This window comes from Dendropsophus ebraccatus, chromosome 3, assembly GCF_027789765.1.
Source record: "Dendropsophus ebraccatus isolate aDenEbr1 chromosome 3, aDenEbr1.pat, whole genome shotgun sequence".
Classification (NCBI taxonomy): Eukaryota; Metazoa; Chordata; class Amphibia; order Anura; family Hylidae; genus Dendropsophus; species Dendropsophus ebraccatus.
Window position 1 is genome coordinate 41,945,463 of NC_091456.1, and position 16,789 is coordinate 41,962,251.

A 16,789-nucleotide genomic window follows, 5' to 3' on the forward strand; every position below is an offset into this window, starting at 1 on the left:
AATCTTGGCAAGTGTGGGAAGACTTGAAATTTTTAAATAGAACTAAATTACAAACCTATATAACTATCTGAAGCCAGCTGATTTGAAAGAAAGAGATTTTCGCCAGAGTACCCCTTTAATCGCCATAAAAACATGAACAATAAGATCATTATAAGAAATGCAATACTACATAACACAATGCTCACTTGAGGTAAAGATTCAGGACGCAGCTTACTTGTAAAATCTTTTCATCTCACTAAGGTTGTATTTTTGTGAACACATTTTGTAATAAAATAATAATTTCTCTTCATGATGACATAGTATGATGTCTAGTATTTATTATGTGTAGCCTTATATTTGCAGGTTCACTTTTTATATAGTGGGAGGTTTCATCTCTTGGGTAGCAGTCTGTGGATACCTGTAGGTAATGAAGATGGAAAATAATTCTCATTGGGGATGATTTTACAGAAAACATAACAGAAATAACTGAGGAAAAGGAGCAAATTATCCTACTCGCAGATCATGCTTATACCAGCAGTACTGTAATGGCTTAGTGCATGAGGAATCCATTATTATTTAAGTAATAGCTTTCTCCTATTTCTCAATTATTATGAAAAGTATGAGGGGTATAATAAGTTAAACAGTATAACAAACTAGATTTGGGAATGTTTTAACAGGATTCTGTTTTTATGAAATAAAAGGAATGTATCAGCTGTGTTTTTCCACTAACATCAGCTATTTTGCAAATTCATTCTTTCCAGAATTCCCCGTGGAGTAGAAAAGTCTCTACATGACACAATTTCCTCAAGGAGCATTAGGGTCCTATTAGACGGGCCTGATGGCGGCCTGATCAATAACGTAGACTGCACTCGTTTACCAAGCCTATTACATGGCTTGATTAATGTTTAGCAAGGGCTGCATGGACATTGTTAGCAATGTCCACTCAGCCCCTGCCCTTAAAGGGGTAGTGCGGCGCTAAAAAATTATTCACAGAATAACACACATTACAAAGTTATACAACTTTGTAATGTATGTTATGTCTGTGAATCGCCCCCTTCCCCGTGTCTCCCTCCCCCGTGTCTCCCTCCCCCACCCGTGTACCCGGAAGTGTGTGGTGCATTATACATTACCTGATCCGTGTCGAGGCAGAATTGCTGCCGCCGCCCCCCCCCTCCGCCGCGTCACAACTGTGCTCAGTCGCGATTGGCTGAGCACAGTTATGCTCAGCCAATTGCGGCTGAGCTGCTGATGACGCATTTGGGGTTCTGCAAACCTGATCTTACTGTAAATTCACTCATCTCTAATTGTTAGCAGAAAAAGACCACCTAGTCCATCTGGTCTGCTCTGCTCCTCTATTATCTTCTTTATAATTATTGTCTTAGGCTAGGTTCAGACTGTGTTTTTGCTGTCCATTTAACCTATACGTTTAAAGGGAAAAAACAGATGCAAAAACAGATTGTAAAAACTAGAGATGAGCGAACATGCTCGTCCGAGCTTGGTACTCATTTGAGTATTAGGGTACTCGAAGGTGCTCGGTACTCGGACGAGCATCTCGCGATACTCGAGTAAATGGCATCTTCCTCTTTCTGCATGTTTGGCGGCTTTTTCTCAGCCAATCTGTCACGGCCGCGGCGGCTTCCCGCGTCCCGGGTGGCCGCCGCGACCGCCTCCTGTCCCGTGCAGCCGCCGGGGTCCTTGTGTAGGGACCCGGCGCTGCTGCTGCTTCGGCCCCTGGGGCGCCTCACCTCTCCTCCGTGCATGTCGCGGTCTGTGCCGGCCGGCGCGCGCGTCCCCGCCTCCTAGGGCGCGCGCGCGCCGGCTGTCTCAGATTTAAAGGGGCAGTGCGCTCCTAATTGGTTAGTGGCACCAATCACTCCCCTATAAATCCCAACATGCCCTGTCCTTAGGGTTGGAGCCTCTACATGCTTCCCATAGCGTTGGCCCAGCCCCCTGTTGTTCCTGTGTCCTATTCCGCTACCTGGTCCCAAGTCCCTGTTCCTGAGTCCTATCCGTTACCTGGTCCCAAGTCCCTGTTCCTGAGTCCTATCCGTTACCTGGTCCCAAGTCCCTGTTCCTGGTTCCTGTTCCCCTGTCACTCCATCTGTTCCCGTGTTCAGCCTGTCACGTGCGCTCTCACCTGCAGACCATTGCCTGTGCCATCTCCTGCCACGCCTCGCCTGCCGACACCAGCAACCAAGCCAGGGGTAGCGACCTGGGGGTCGCCTGCCGCAGCAAGTCCATCCCGCCTTGCGGCGGGCTCTGGTGAAAACCAGCGGCCCCTTAGACTCCGCCCCCTGGTGAGGTTAGTGCCATCGCTGCTGTCGGTCCAGTGGATCCACTACTCCAGGCGTTACACAATCATCATGCAGGGGAGGCTTTAGGACCTCCTAGCATCACGTAGGAACCCCTGCACGTCGACAGCTGTGATTGGCTGGCCAGATCAGATGATCTTGGCATATAAGAATCAGGCCCCGCGATGCTCGCTTTGGACGCAGGCTGGGTGAGCTTAGGTAGAGAGCTGCTGTCTGTCAGGGAGAGTGTAAGGGTGGGGAAAATAGTGTCTGTTAGGCAGGAATCATCCACAAAGAACCTAACAGTCCTTCTAGGGGCTACAACTACATTTTTTTGGCCTCCTCTTGGCTGCTGGCTGGAACTTGTAGTGCAGCTACCCTCATCTTGGCTACACACTGTGTAGAGCGACTGGTGGCAGAAAGTGGGCAGCATGTGGTACACATAGACCCAAATGATTTTGCCCAAAGTCCTCTCAGTACTCATTTTTGCTCTGGAATCTGTAGTATTACACCTGTCCTGGCTCTACAGTGTCCATTTCAACGGGTGCCCTAAAACATACAGCACCTGGTACACACAGACTCCATAGACTACACCGAAAGTCCTCCCAGTACTCCTTTTTGCTGCAGCATTTTGACTTGCTGGGACCTGTAGTGTAGCTACACTTATCCTGGCTGTGCAGTGTAACGGGTGCTCTAAAACAGGGTTTCTCAACCTGCTGTACGCGTACCCAGGGCCGGATTAAGGTTGGTGGAGGCCCTGGGCGACAATTTTTTTGGGCCCCCCCCCCCATCCCCCCCCCCCCCTCTCAAAAAAAAATAAAAAAAATAACTATACTGCAATCTATACAGGTGGCTGATTACTGTAGGCGACTTAGCACAGACCCCTTCTCACTCCTGGCTGTGTGGCTCAGCATCCTCCTATGTTGTGCATGTGATGGTCACTGGAGGCTGCAGTGCAGAGGAAGATGCCAGGCCTAGAGACAGGAGCGGGGAAGGCTGACTATCAGGGTGTGTTCTCACATTGCATTATTATCACAAACACAATGTGAGAACCCAGCACCTTCTGTGTGTTCTTACCCACTGGGTAAGTAGCGTCGTTCTGCTAGATTGGCGCTCGCTTACAGAGCCTTTTATAAGGCTGGATCAGCCATCGGTCGCACATCACTATTAAACGTAGCGATGCACGGCCGGTGGCAGATTTTTGAACATGTGGGGACATTTTGCTAGGGAGAAGCAGTGTGGGTATTATGGCTTAGAGCAATATAGTCTAACATTTTTTTTATTTTACCCTGGGGCACCCCTACCGAATAATGTGCTAAAAAAAAAAAAAAAAAAAAAAAACATTCAGTGACTCACAGGTGATGTCTTCTTTGATCTGAAGTGTCACTTTCCTTTTCCTCTCCTTCTGGCCTGGACCACCATGATGATTTCTTCCAGCTACAATTCGTCTCTTTAGAACCTGCGAGACAAACATCTTAGGCTCCGCACTTTTTCAACAACTTACTTCCTTTTTCCCAACCTATAAGGTCTCAAGCAGTAGTAATTCCACTTTTTGGTGTGATTTCCAGTAAAGTGAGTAAGTACTGTATGTGAGTTGCCCGTGTATGTAGAATTCCCTTGTTGTGCGCCCAAATAGTTATAAAGTCCCTATGTCCCCATATAGTAGTAATGTCTCCCGCTGTGCCTCCATATAGTAGTAATGTCTCCTGCTGTGCCTCCATATAGTCATAATGTCCCTGGCTGTGCCTCCATATAGCAATAATATCTTATGCTCCTGCTGTGTCCGCACTTAATGTTATACTGTGTGCAGATGTGCTGTGTGTGTGGGTTAGCTGCACCTGGGGCAAGGAAAAGTACTTGCGCCCCAGTGCCCCTAGCATTGTAATTAACGATTTAGTGGTGCTCATGTAGCTATCCCCTGTGGTGTGCTGATAGCTGTAGTTCTCCCCCCCCCCCAAAGCCCTGTGGTATGCTGAATGCTGTAGTTCTCCCCCCCCCCAATCCCCTGTGGTGTGCTGATAGCTGTAGTTCTCCCCCCCCCCCCCATCCCCTGTGGTGTGCTGATAGCTGTAGTTCTCCCCCCAATCCCCTGTGGTGTGCTGGTAGCTGTATCCCCCCCCCAAAATCCCCTGTGGTGTGCTGGTAGCTGTATCCCCCCCCCCCCCCCATCCCCTCTGGTGTGCTGGTAGCTGTATCCCCCCCCCCAATCCCCTCTGGTGTGCTGGTAGCTGTATCCCCCCCCCCAATCCCCTCTGGTGTGCTGGTAGCTGTATCCCCCCCCCCAATCCCCTCTGGTGTGCTGGTAGCTGTATCCCCCCCCAAACCCCTCTGGTGTGCTGGTAGCTGTATCCCCCCCAATCCCCTCTGGTGTGCTGGTAGCTGTATCCCCCCCCTGGTAGCTGTATCCCCCCCCCAATCCCCTCTGGTGTGCTGGTAGCTGTATCCCCCCCAATCCCCTGTGGTGTGCTGGTAGCTGTATCCCCCCCAATCCCCTCTGGTGTGCTGGTAGCTGTATACCCCCCCAATCCCCTCTGGTGTGCTGGTAGCTGTACCCACCCCCCCAATCCCCTGTGGTGTGCTGGTAGCTGTACCCCCCCCCCCAATCCCCTGTGGTGTGCTGATGTAGTAAAAAAAACAAAAAACACTCCACTCACCTTTCCTCGCTCCTGAGCTGGCCGGGCCCTCTGCCATCTTCTGCAGCGCACGTCTTCTCCGGCAGGCGGCGCGCGATGAAATGACGTCATCGCGCGCAGCCCGCCAGAGAGAAGAGGCGTACGCCGCCTCACAGGAGCTCACTGGCACAGCGCTCTCCTGTGTCTAGCGGCAACCGGACACAGGAGAGCGCTGGATGCCATAGGCTGCATTCCCACGTTCCGTGATCCTGACGGATCACGGACGTGGAATGCCAGTACCGGAGTCCCCCCGCGGCCGGACAGCATCTGTAATTAGATGCTGGGAGCGGGGGAGACTGTTTTCATAATTGCCGCGCTGTAGTAACAGCTGATTTATTACAGCGCGGCGCTTATGAATACAGTCTCCCCCGCTCCCAGCATCTAATTACAGATGCTGTCCGGCCGCGGGGGGGGGGGCTCCGGTACATGCATTCCACGTCCGTGATCCGACAGGATCACGGAACGTGGAAATGCAGCCATAGATGCACCAATCTGAACCCGGAACTCTGCTTCCGGGTTCGGGTTGGTGGGGGCCCCTTTGTGGTGGGGGCCCAGGGGCACGTGCCCCTGGTGCCCATTCCTTAATCCGGCCCTGCGGGTACCCCAGGGGGTACGTGCCGCAGGTTGAGGGGGTACGCGGGAGGGGGGGAATAAACTTTTGCTTTTGATGCCCGGACACTGCTACCTGTCAGCAATGTCCTGGCCCCAATCATTGCAGCAGCTTTCTCCTTCCTTCCCCTAGCAGCAGCTTAGCAGCGTTCTGTTGGAGACGGGGCTTGAAAATGCTGCTAGGGGAAGGAAGGAAACACAGGGAGACCACATGCGGAGAAGACATAAACCCATGGGGGGATCGGGGGTAAAATTATACCGAGAGTGCAGTTAACTAGGAGAAGTCTGAAAATTTTTATTAAAGTATTGTATTGCCCCCCAAAAGTTATACAAATGACCAATATACACTTACTGTATTACGCGAAATGCTTATAAAGTGCTTTTTTCCCTGCACTAACTACTGCATCAAGGCCCATATAATATTAATATGAAAACAAATACAATAGTGGGGCTTTCACCAATTTATAAGGCAGCCTCAAGTAAACTCCATGTACAATGGGTGCAAGGCTAAATAAATTCCTGTAATTATAAATGGCAGAACTGACTGACCCCCCCCCCCCCCCAAAAAAAAAAAAAAAAGAAGCTATCTTAAAAAGCTAAGCTATCACAAAATGGTTCTCTTAAGAATATAACTTGGCCCACACAAAAAAAGTGATTAGGGTAATAATGCAGTGGTTCTTTTTTCTCCAGGAAATAAAAAAAAAGTATGCGTATTTGGTACAAGGTACAAAAGGTACACAAAAATGTCAGAATTGCTGTTCTTTTACATTCCCTCAAAAAGAGTTAATAATTTATTTTCCCTGTTTTTTTTTTTAAATAAAAAAGTATGCTCTTCAGCCTGCAGTAAAAATAACGTATTAAATGTATTCTCTGGGTCACTGCGGTTATGTTGATACCAAATTTGCCTCGTTTTTTTTTTATTATTACCCCTTTAGCACAATAGAAACTATCTTCCTATCTTTACATTGTGAGATCCAAAGTGTTCTTACCTTTTAAGCAACAAAGTTGGTTTTGTATGATGATGTATGTTTTTTTTTATACCAAGTTTTGTGAATATATGTCTTACTGTTTATTTTTTTATGACATATTTTCTGAAGTGGATTGATAAAATACAGGAATGCTGGTGCGTTTTTTTTTTTTATTTTACAGCGTGTGTCGTATGATATAATTAATGATATAGGTTTATAGATTGGGTTGTTATGGACGTGGCAATACCGAACATGTATAGGTTTTATGTTTTTTAGGTTGTTTTATGTAACAGTTTATTATACTGTATATAACTGTTACAAGACACTGCTCTACTACTGACAGACAAACTACACAGCCATGCTTCTGACGCGGATTAGAGGGCCGGACCTCAGTGCAAGACTTTTGATCAGGTGAGTATAGTACCGCACCTGACCGGAACCCGCTACATGCCGCTGTCCTCACTAAAATGGCTTAAAACCGGAGCGGTAAATTACAGGTGCTCCTGGCCAATGATTGGCTGAGCAGCCTGTCAGCTCATAGAAGTTGCAGCGCATGGTGCCGGGAAGAGAGCAGAAGGCAGGAGGAGAGGGGGAGCATGGAGAGGTATGAACAGTTTATTTAATTGATAGCTGTCGGCCACGCAGACTGTCTATGCACTCTGACTTCTCTATTTCTCAAACTCAACCTTTCTAAAACTGAACTTCTTGCATTCCCGCCCTCTAACCAACCCAAACCCAACATCACACTATCAGTCTGTTTTACTAGCATAACTCCTGTGCATCAGGCTCGATGTCTGGGGGTTATGCTAGATCTATCCTTCACTCCCTATATCCAAGCTCTAATAATAATAATAATAATAATAATAATAATAATAATTATTATTATTATTATTATTATTATTATTATTATTCCAACAGATTCCGCAGCACTTTACAATTCTGGGGGTACATACATAGACAAAAAAATCGACATTACAGAGATACATATAATTATCCATACATGAGGAGTGAGGTCCCTGCTCGCATGCATGAGCTTACACACTATCAGGAGGGGGTGCGAGACAAAATGGCAGAGGGGCAAAGTGCATCATTGTTACTATGGGCCGGCCATCTTTATGAATAAGGCAGTGCGGGTAAGGGGGGGGGTGAACCTGTCACCAGCCAATGCCTGCATGCACAGGTCTAAGTGCTTAAATGCTTGGTGTGTGTGTGCGCGTGTATGTATGTGTCTGTGTGTGTGTGTCTGTGTGTGTGTGTGTGTGTGTGTGGAGGGGGGGTTGAGGGTTGAGTCAAAATTAGGGAACCTGGTAAGCCTGTTTGAACAGATGTGTTTTGAGGGCACGTTTGAAGCTTTGTGTATTGGTGGTGAGTCTGACAGTCTTGGGTAATGTATTCCATAGAACTGGTGCAGCTCGGGTGAAGTCCTGGAGACGGGAGTGAGAGGTGCGGATCAAGGTGGATGTTAATCTTAAGTCATTAGAGGAGCGTAAGGCACGGGTAGGGCGGTAGACAGAGATGAGGGAGGAGATATAGGGAGGTGCAGCACTGTGGAGAGCCTTGTGGGTGAGCAGGAGGACTTTATATTGTATCTTGTGTTTAACAGGGAGCCAGTGTAGTGACTGGCACAGGGGGGAAGCATCAGTATAGTGGCTGGACATGGGGATGAGCCTGGCCGCTGTATTGAGAATGGACTGGAGAGAGGAGAGTTTAGAGAAAGGAAGGCCGATTAGTAAGGAATTGCAGTAGTCAAGACGGGAATGAATCAGAGCGACAATGAGAGTTTTAGCAGATTCGACAGGAAGGAAGGGACGGATTTTAGAGATGTTTTTTAGATGCAGATTACAGGAACGTGAAAGAGATTTAATGTGAGGAGTGAAGGACAGATCTGAGTCAAACATAACCCCAAGGCAGCGGGCTTGCTGTGTAGGGGCTATGGTCGCACCACAGACAGAGATGGAGATGTCAGGTGGAGGGTGTTTAGCAGAGGGAGGGAAAACAAGAAGCTCAGTCTTAGAAAGGTTTAGTTTTAGGAATAGGGAGGACATAGCGTTAGAGACGGCAGACAGACAGTTACTGGTGTTCTGTAGAAGAGCAGGGGTGATATCACGGGAGGAGGTATACAGCTGGGTATCATCAGCATAGAGATGGTACTGAAAACCAAACTTGATGATGATTTGTCCGATGGGTAAAGTGTAAAGTGAGAAAAGGAGAGGGCCCAGGACTGATCCCTGAGGAACCCCAACTGTAAGGGGGAGAGAAGATGACATGGAGCCAGAAAGTGATACACTAAAGGAGCGGTCGGAGAGATAGGAGGAGAACCAGGAAAGAGCAGAGTCCTTGAGGCCGATAGAGCGGAGCGTGGAAAGGAGGAGCTGGTGGTCTACAGTGTCAAAAGCTGCAGATAGGTCCAGGAGGATGAGAAGTGAATGGTCACCTTTAGATTTGGCGGAGAGGAGATCGTTAGAGACTTTAGTAAGGGCAGTTTCTGTGGAGTGGTGAGGACGGAAGCCGGACTGAAGGGGGTCAAGGAGAGAGTTGTCAGAGAGGTAGCGGGTTAGGCGGGAATAGACCAGACGTTCCAACAGTTTGGAGATAAAAGGAAGATTAGAGACAGGTCGATAGTTGGCAGCACAGGAGGGTCTAGAGAGGATTTTTTAAGTAATGGAGTGATAATGGAGTGTTTGAAAGCCGAGGGGAAGATGCCAGAGGAGAGGGAGAGGTTGAAGATTTTAGTAAGGTAAGTAGTGACAACAGGAGAGAGAGACTGGACAAGGTGTGAGGGAATAGGGTCACTAGGGCAGGTGGTGGGATGAGAGGAGGAGAGGAGTCTGGAGACTTCCTCCTCTGTTACAGGTTCAAATACTGAGAGGGAAGAGGAGGAAATACAAGAGGGAATGGGATCAACACTTCTTTGGGACTGGGAGGTGATCTCCTGACGGATGGTATCTATCTTTTCCTTGAAGTAGGATGCTAGGTCTTCAGCACAGAGGTTAGTTACGGGTGTCTGAACTTTGGGTTTGAGGATGGAGTTGAGGGTATCAAAGAGACGTTTTGGGTTATGGGATAGAGAAGAGATGAGAGAGGTAAAGTAAGATTGTTTAGCAGAATGAAGAGCGGAGTAGTAGCTTCTAAGCACAAATTTGTAATGTAGGAGGTTTGCATCAGTTTTAGACTTCCTCCACGAACGTTCAGCACACCTAGAACACCGTCTAAGAAAACGAGTTGAAGGTGTGTGCCAGGGTTGTGGTCGTCTGCGTTTTGCTGATTGAGGTGTGAGGGGTGCCATTTTGTCAAGGGTTGTTTTGAGGGTGTCGTGATAGCATTTGGCAGCCAGATTGGGACAGGAGAGTGAAGAGATAGGAGGCAGTGATGACTGTACAGCGTCTATAAGTTGTTGGGTGTTGATGGCACGTAAGTTTCTGTACATGACCAAGGTTGGGGTGTCAGGAGGAGAATGAGTATTAGTGATTAAAAAGGAGAGAAGATTGTGGTCCGAGAGCCCGGTAGGAATGTTATTAAGGCGAGAAACTGGGCAAAGTCTGGAGAAGACAAGGTCCAGGGTATTCCCACCCTTGTGGATTGGAGAGTCAGAATGCTGGGAGAGGCCAAGGGAGCAGGTTAGGGAAAGAAACTGAGAGGCCGATGGGGAAAGTGGTTTGTCAATAGGGATATTAAAATCGTCCATGATGAGGGCGGGAATGTCAGAAGATAGAAAGTAAGGAAGCCAGGTAGAAAAGTGGTCAAGAAAGCGTCGTTGTGAACCAGGGGGGCGATATACACGCTCCTGTCACCTACATCTTAAAACATATCCAGAATCCGCCCATTTCTCACCACTGACACCGCTCAAACTCTCACTGTCACCCTGATCCATTCCCGTCTTGACTACTGTAACTCCCTACTAATCGGTCTTCCTCTCTCTAAGCTCTCCCCTCTCCAGTCCATCCTTATCGTAGCAGCCAGGCTCATCTTCCTCTCCAGCCGCTACACTGACCTCTCCCCCCTGTGCCAGTCACTGCACTGGTTACCCATTAAGTCCAGAATTCAGTTTAGACTCCTTACCCTCACACACAAAGCTCTCCACAACTCTGCCCCTCCATACATCTCCTCCCTCATCTCCACCTATCGTCCTTCCCGTCCTCTGCGCTCTGCTAATGATCTTACACTAACATCTTCCATAAACAGAACCTCTCACTCCCGCCTCCAAGACTTCTCTCGAGCTGCACCAGTTCTCTAAAACTCCCTACCCAAAGAGCTCAGACTAATTTCCAACACCCACAGTTTCAAGCGTGCCCTGAAGACTTATCTCTTCAGGCTTGCTTATAACATTCCCTAATCTTGTTCCCCCTTCTGTTGTCTCCTCACTTTCTACTATATCTTCGACGGTTCCATGCACTTTATACGTCTTGCGTGTTTAACTGCATTTTTGTGTACTTTGTGCATTTTGATCCATTTTTCAATCCATTTTTTGTTGGCAAAAGAAGCTGAAAAAAAATTGACTGCAAAAAATGCAGTGTGAACCCGGCCTTAGGCATAAATTGTGCAATAAATTGATCAAGACACTTGCATCTACTGATGATTTTTGCGCAACAACTGTAAAATTTTGCGTAGCCCATAAAAACCTCCTTCTGCTAAAAAAAATTATGTAGATGATGCAGTGATGGGACAGCGCCATCTACTGTCAGTTCAATGTAAGCACTGTGCTGTATTTTCCAACAAGAGGAAGCAGCTGTGTATCCGAGTATGATAAAAAAATAAATAAATAAAAAGATCTGCGCACTTTTCAACAAATTAGAGATAAAGTGAGAAAAAACAGTGAAGTGATAACATTATGACCTGAAGGAATATAGTCTGGCCTAGGCTATTTTACACCCCCTGGTATAGAACATATCCCCTGGGGTATACTGTAGCCTGGGCCAGAACTGAGAAAACTAGTGACATTATAATTGATATTGGAGGGATATAAACTGGCCTAGACTGTTTTACACCCCCAAATATAGAGTTTGTCCCCCGGGGTATACTGTAGCCTAGGCTAGACTATACCCAGGTTTATGGCATGGCCTAGGCTATATTACACCCCTGGGTATGATAATATATGCCCTTGGGTATACTGTGGACTGGGCCAGGGGTGAAAAAAACCAGTGAAGTAATAACATTATGGCCCAGAGAGATATATTCTAGCCTAGGCTGTTACACCCCCAGGTATAGAGTTTATCCCTAGGGTAAACAGTGGCCTGGTTCGACATTAGATGAATATATTCTGGCCTAGATGGGTATACTCTGGCCTTGGGTATGTTACACTCTGGGGTATAGTGTGCTCTAGGCTATTTTACACACCAGGTATAGTTTGGCCTAGGCTATTTTATACCCTGGAGTACACTCAGGCCTAGACAGAACTATACCCGGGTATAATCTGGACAGGAGTTAATCTGGCATGCTACACCGGGCATGTCCTGCAACAAGTTCAGAAGTCACAATTAAGGTGGGAGAAGTAGAAGGTAGAGGAAGTGAGCAGGTCTTGTGGTCTTTCGGCATGGATCTTGTGTTATCTGCCTTCAGCTTTAGGGCCATATTACACGGCCCAGTTAGTAGGGTAAGTCAGCACTTAACTACTAGATGAGCGTTCACTTACAGAGCCTATTACACTGCTCAATTATCACGTGGTAAGGGCAGCACAGCCATCGTTACCTATGTCTGTGGAGCCCTTGCTTTATGTGTAAAAAAATAAAGATTATACTTACCAGTCCAGGCTCCCCTGATGTCCTGCTGCCTTTACCTCCCTGACTGCAGTCACTGATGAAGCCTTTTAAGGCTGTCTCTAGAGTGACAGGCCGCTAAGCCAATTACTGGCTGCCGCTCTGTCCTGTCTCGGCCAGTGATTGACTAAGCAGAGTGTTACTTTAGAGAAGCCTCAGAAGCTTCAGGCTTGGTTCAGACTGCATTTTTGATGTCCATTTAACACATAGGTTTAAAGGGAAAAACGGATGCAAAAACTAATGGTAAAAACAGATGCTGTTGTATGCCATACTTCCATTGACTTACATTTTTAAAAAAAGGTCAGTTTTTTTAACATACACAAAGACATAGTTGATAACATTTTTTTGTAACATACTGAAATGGACAGAGAGAAGCAGATGCAAAAACGCAGTGTGGACCTAGTCTTACGATAGAAATATGTTTATCCCAGGCATGGTTAAATTCAGGTACCTTAGATTTACCAAACACAACTGCTAGAAGTTTCTTTCAAGCATTGACTACTCTTTCAATTAGTTAATATTTTCTTATGGTGCTTCTGATCTTTTTTCTATTTATTCTGAGATTGGGTCTACATGTTCAACGAAAATTGTGAGTACTGTCTTTTCTATCCTTAGAGACAAGATGTATCTAACTTGATATAGCAAGACCTGATTGTACCTGTAATGCAAAAGAATATGCCTTATGTATTTATTTATTTTTTCTTTTCCTCTTTCTCCTTTTGTTTGCATATACACACAGCTGATAAAAATTGTAATACTTACTTTTAACATGTGACATACCTGAAATCCTTGATTGGCTATTGCAGGCTTTTTAATTTGTACATGCTTGTGCAGCTTAAGACATGACTGCAAATGCGCAAATCACGTTATCTAGCTGGCCTGTACACCTAGCTGGTCTTTTACTTTTTGTAATGGAATGAAAGCTATACTTTAATGCTATGTTATTTCCCTTTTTTTTTAAGTCCTGGAGCCACACTATCTTTTATACTTGATATTGTCATCCCATTTTCATATAAGGAGTTCTTAGCACCTTTCCCAAGTTTTTATTCTGGATATTTCAAATCTTACCGTATAAAGGATTTATAGGGGGGGGGGGGCATCTACTGTGACAATATAAGCGAGATGTGAAGCCCCGCTCACACAACACTGTTCACCAACAATAAAATGCATTTTTGAGTGGAGAGACCACTAAGAAATCCTTTATACGGTAAGGTTTGAAATATCCAGAATATAAGTTTGAGAAAGGTCCTATGAAAAGGGGGTGACAATATCAAGTATAGAAGAAAATTTTTCTACAGTTTGCACTAAAGACTGAAGTACATGTTAGATTTGTAAAACATTTTAGGAAAAAAGAATTGGGATTTAAGAAGAAGACAGGTTATATTTATCTCCCCCTTGTACAATTGAAAATGTAAGCTACTGTATAAACATACTGTAACTTTTTTATTTTGTTCATCCTTTAGGTTAGCATCGGAGTGGAGGAAAATGGGGCCAAGTTGAATTTATTATTATTATTTTATTTTTTATGAGACTGCCAAAGACCTCCCAGAAATGAGTATATATATAGCATTATGTACCTGGGTGTTTTTAAGAGTATAAATGAATGGGTTCAAAAGAGGAGTTACAATCCCTGTCATAAAAGCTGAAAGTTTACTCATGTCAAAATAAGATGCAGTAATTCCCCTCATACACAAGAAGAGGGAACTTCCATAAATGATAACTACAAGAAGCAGATGAGAAGCGCATGTAGAGAAAGACTTCCAACTTGTTTCCGCTCTTGAAATCTTGGTGACAGCCACTATTATGTAGGCATAGGATACGATTATACATATTAGAGACCCAAAAACGACCAAAGAAGAAGAACAAAGGTTGATGAACTGAATAAGCCCTGTTTTTGAGCATGCAAGTTTTAGAAGATGTTCTACATCACAGAAGAAGTGGTTAATCACGTTAGACTTACAGAACCAAACTTTAGATACAAGTAAAGTTGGAATAAGAGTATCTATGAATCCAGCTATCCAACAGCCCAGAGTAAGGAGCATGCACAACCTTGGAGTCATGACTGCCCCGTAACGTAAAGGATAACAAACAGCTACATATCTATCGAATGACATGGCGGCGAGAAGAAGCAATTCAACAGAACCTAACAAAAAGTAGAAGTAACACTGAGTGAGACACCCCCAGAAAGTGATAGCGTGGTATTCAAATGCTAAAATCGATAGAAGTTTTGGTATGATTGAAGAGGTAAAGCAAATCTCCAGGAAAGCCAGGTTGACTAGAAAATAATACATGGCGGTATGAAGAATATTACTTTTCCAGATGGTAAAGATTATAAGAAAATTTCCAAGTAAAGTAATAATATGAATGAAGAGAAGGAAGAAAAAAGAAACAACCCGCATAGTAAAAGTCAGGGAAAAGGCCACCAAAATAAAATGAGTTATGCAGCTTCTGTTTTCCATCGTAGTCTTATAAGTAATTGTGATCCTATACAGTTTGGTTCACATGGAAAATATTAGGACACTAACGGTACATTCAGTAGGTATAAACATACACACTGATGCTGCTGAATCATATACATTCTTTTGTGTATTATTCAGACGAGAGCAAGATAATTCATGGTTGACAATGTCCGTAGATAATAAATATTTCTAGAGATGGAAGTGTCTATTAATTCCTAGCATTAAATTATCTGGTGTAATTTATCATATATTACAGTGTTTCACTCACCAACGTGCCCTTTTAGATTAAGCATATGCTATTGATCTGTTGACAATTGATTCACTTATTGTACGAGCACATTACCAGAGCTATATATCTCTGAAGCATTAGGAGGACAGGCTATGTTATGGAGAGCCGACAGTAATAAACCTATTTATCTTGTCTCATGGGAACTGAACAACAGGGAAGATATTTAACCTGTTGGGATGCAACATCACTTATCACTTTTTTAAGTTATTCCCCTGCCTCAGTTTATTATGTTTAATATACTTCAAAATGTAAGAAACAGTCAATACAATTTTTTTTTATATAAAAATAGAGAACTAAGCGAAACAGTATATAACTCACATAAAGTGATCAGAAAATACACAATAGTAGGTGACAAATAAGAAGAATGTCTATACATTTCAGGCTTGAGCCGTGTATTGTGTTTGGCCTGCCGCTGCGTTGCTTGCTGCGGGCCGCCACCACCCAGGGGCCGAAGAGGAGGCTGAACTCTCCCTGCTCCTGTTCACCCATGGACGCCGGAGCCCATGTGCCCAGGCCCGGTGTTGCCTCCTCTTCGGCCCCTGAGGACGCTCTATGATCTGTCTTCTGTGCCAGCGTGTGTGTCCCCGCCACCTAGGGCGCACGCCAGCTGTCACAGATTTAAAGGTCATGTCCTCCTAGCACCTCCTTATAAATCCCAGCCTGCCCTGATCATAGTGTTGGAGCCACTGCATGCTTCCTACCGTGTGTGGTCCCAGCTCACCCGTGATTCCTGCCCATGGTTCCTGCCCTGTGTCTGTTGTTCCTGGTTCCTGCTGCTTTTGGCTATTGCCTGTGACTGCTATTCTGGTTTAAGCTGTGAGTCCTGCTGTGTCCCTGCTTGCCTGCCTACCAGTCTCCAGCTGCACCTCGCCTGACACCCCTATGAAGCCAAGCCAGGAGTCACCTTGGGGTCACCTGGCACAGCAAGTCTATCCAATCTTGTGGTGGGCGCTTGTGAACACCGGCAGCCTCTTACACTCTACTCCCTGGGGCGGCTTATGTCATCGCTAGTGGTAGAACAGCGGATCCACAACTGCAGTCATTACATTCTGTACATACACAAAAAAAAACAACTGATTGCAGGTGTTGTCCCACACAAACTTAATTCTAAAACTGGCATCTACAGTGCCTTGAAATAGTATTTATAACCCTTGAACTTTTCCAGCAGGGCCGGACTGGGACTAAAAATCAGCCCTGGCACTCCAACCTCAGCAGCCCACATACCATATTCTCCCTGATATATTATGGATAGCGGTGTACAATACACGCTGCAGCAAATTCTGCTTCAATTGTCCAAGTTCCTCACCAGTGATGAGCGAATACTGTTCGATCGAATAGTGATATATTCGAATATTCGACAAATATTCGATAAGTGTTCAAATCCCCCAGCTTCCGGTTTCACCCTCCAAATGGTCAAATAGATGTTTTTCACTAATCGAATACTTGTTCCCATAGACTTTAATGGGATCGAATATTCGATCGAATATTCGCGGGATATTCGTACGAATAGCGAATATTCGAATATATCACTATTCGCTCATCACTATTCCTCACTACTTCCCTTAAATATGCAAAGCCCATCATCAACACATAAAAATAAAGATATAACATGATCTGCTGTGAATTTGATGGTTTAGGTGTAGGGGGGAGATATAAGTGACAGGACCTTTAGTCCAGTCTGAACTTTTAAAACCCTTCTTTTTATTACCAGCTGAAGTGTCACAGAGGCGGAGCCGAGCCACAGCAGCCCCTCCTGTTCTGACTGATTG

The 16,789-nt window shown here is 45.4% G+C and overlaps 1 protein-coding gene across 1 annotated transcript; it reads right to left on the minus strand.

Moving 5' to 3' along the window:
* Positions 1-11,912: 11,912 nt before the first annotated feature.
* On the minus strand, positions 11,913-14,731 carry LOC138786472 (olfactory receptor 6M1-like). The gene is made up of 2 exons (XM_069963460.1): positions 13,850-14,731; positions 11,913-11,969 (listed from the first exon to the last, which is right to left on the minus strand). The coding sequence occupies exons 1-2, from the start codon at positions 14,729-14,731 to the stop codon at positions 11,913-11,915; spliced, it is 939 nt and encodes a 312-aa protein (XP_069819561.1).
* Positions 14,732-16,789: the final 2,058 nt, after the last annotated feature.

Coding starts and splice junctions, on each gene's coding strand:
- LOC138786472 (XM_069963460.1), bottom strand. CDS start 14,731: ATGGAAAACAGAAGCTGCATAACTCATTTTATTTTGGTGGCCTTTTCC. Junction 11,970..13,849: donor ATACTCTTAAAAACACCCAG/GTACATAATGCT, acceptor AACTTGTTGCAG/GACATGCCCGGTGTAGCATG.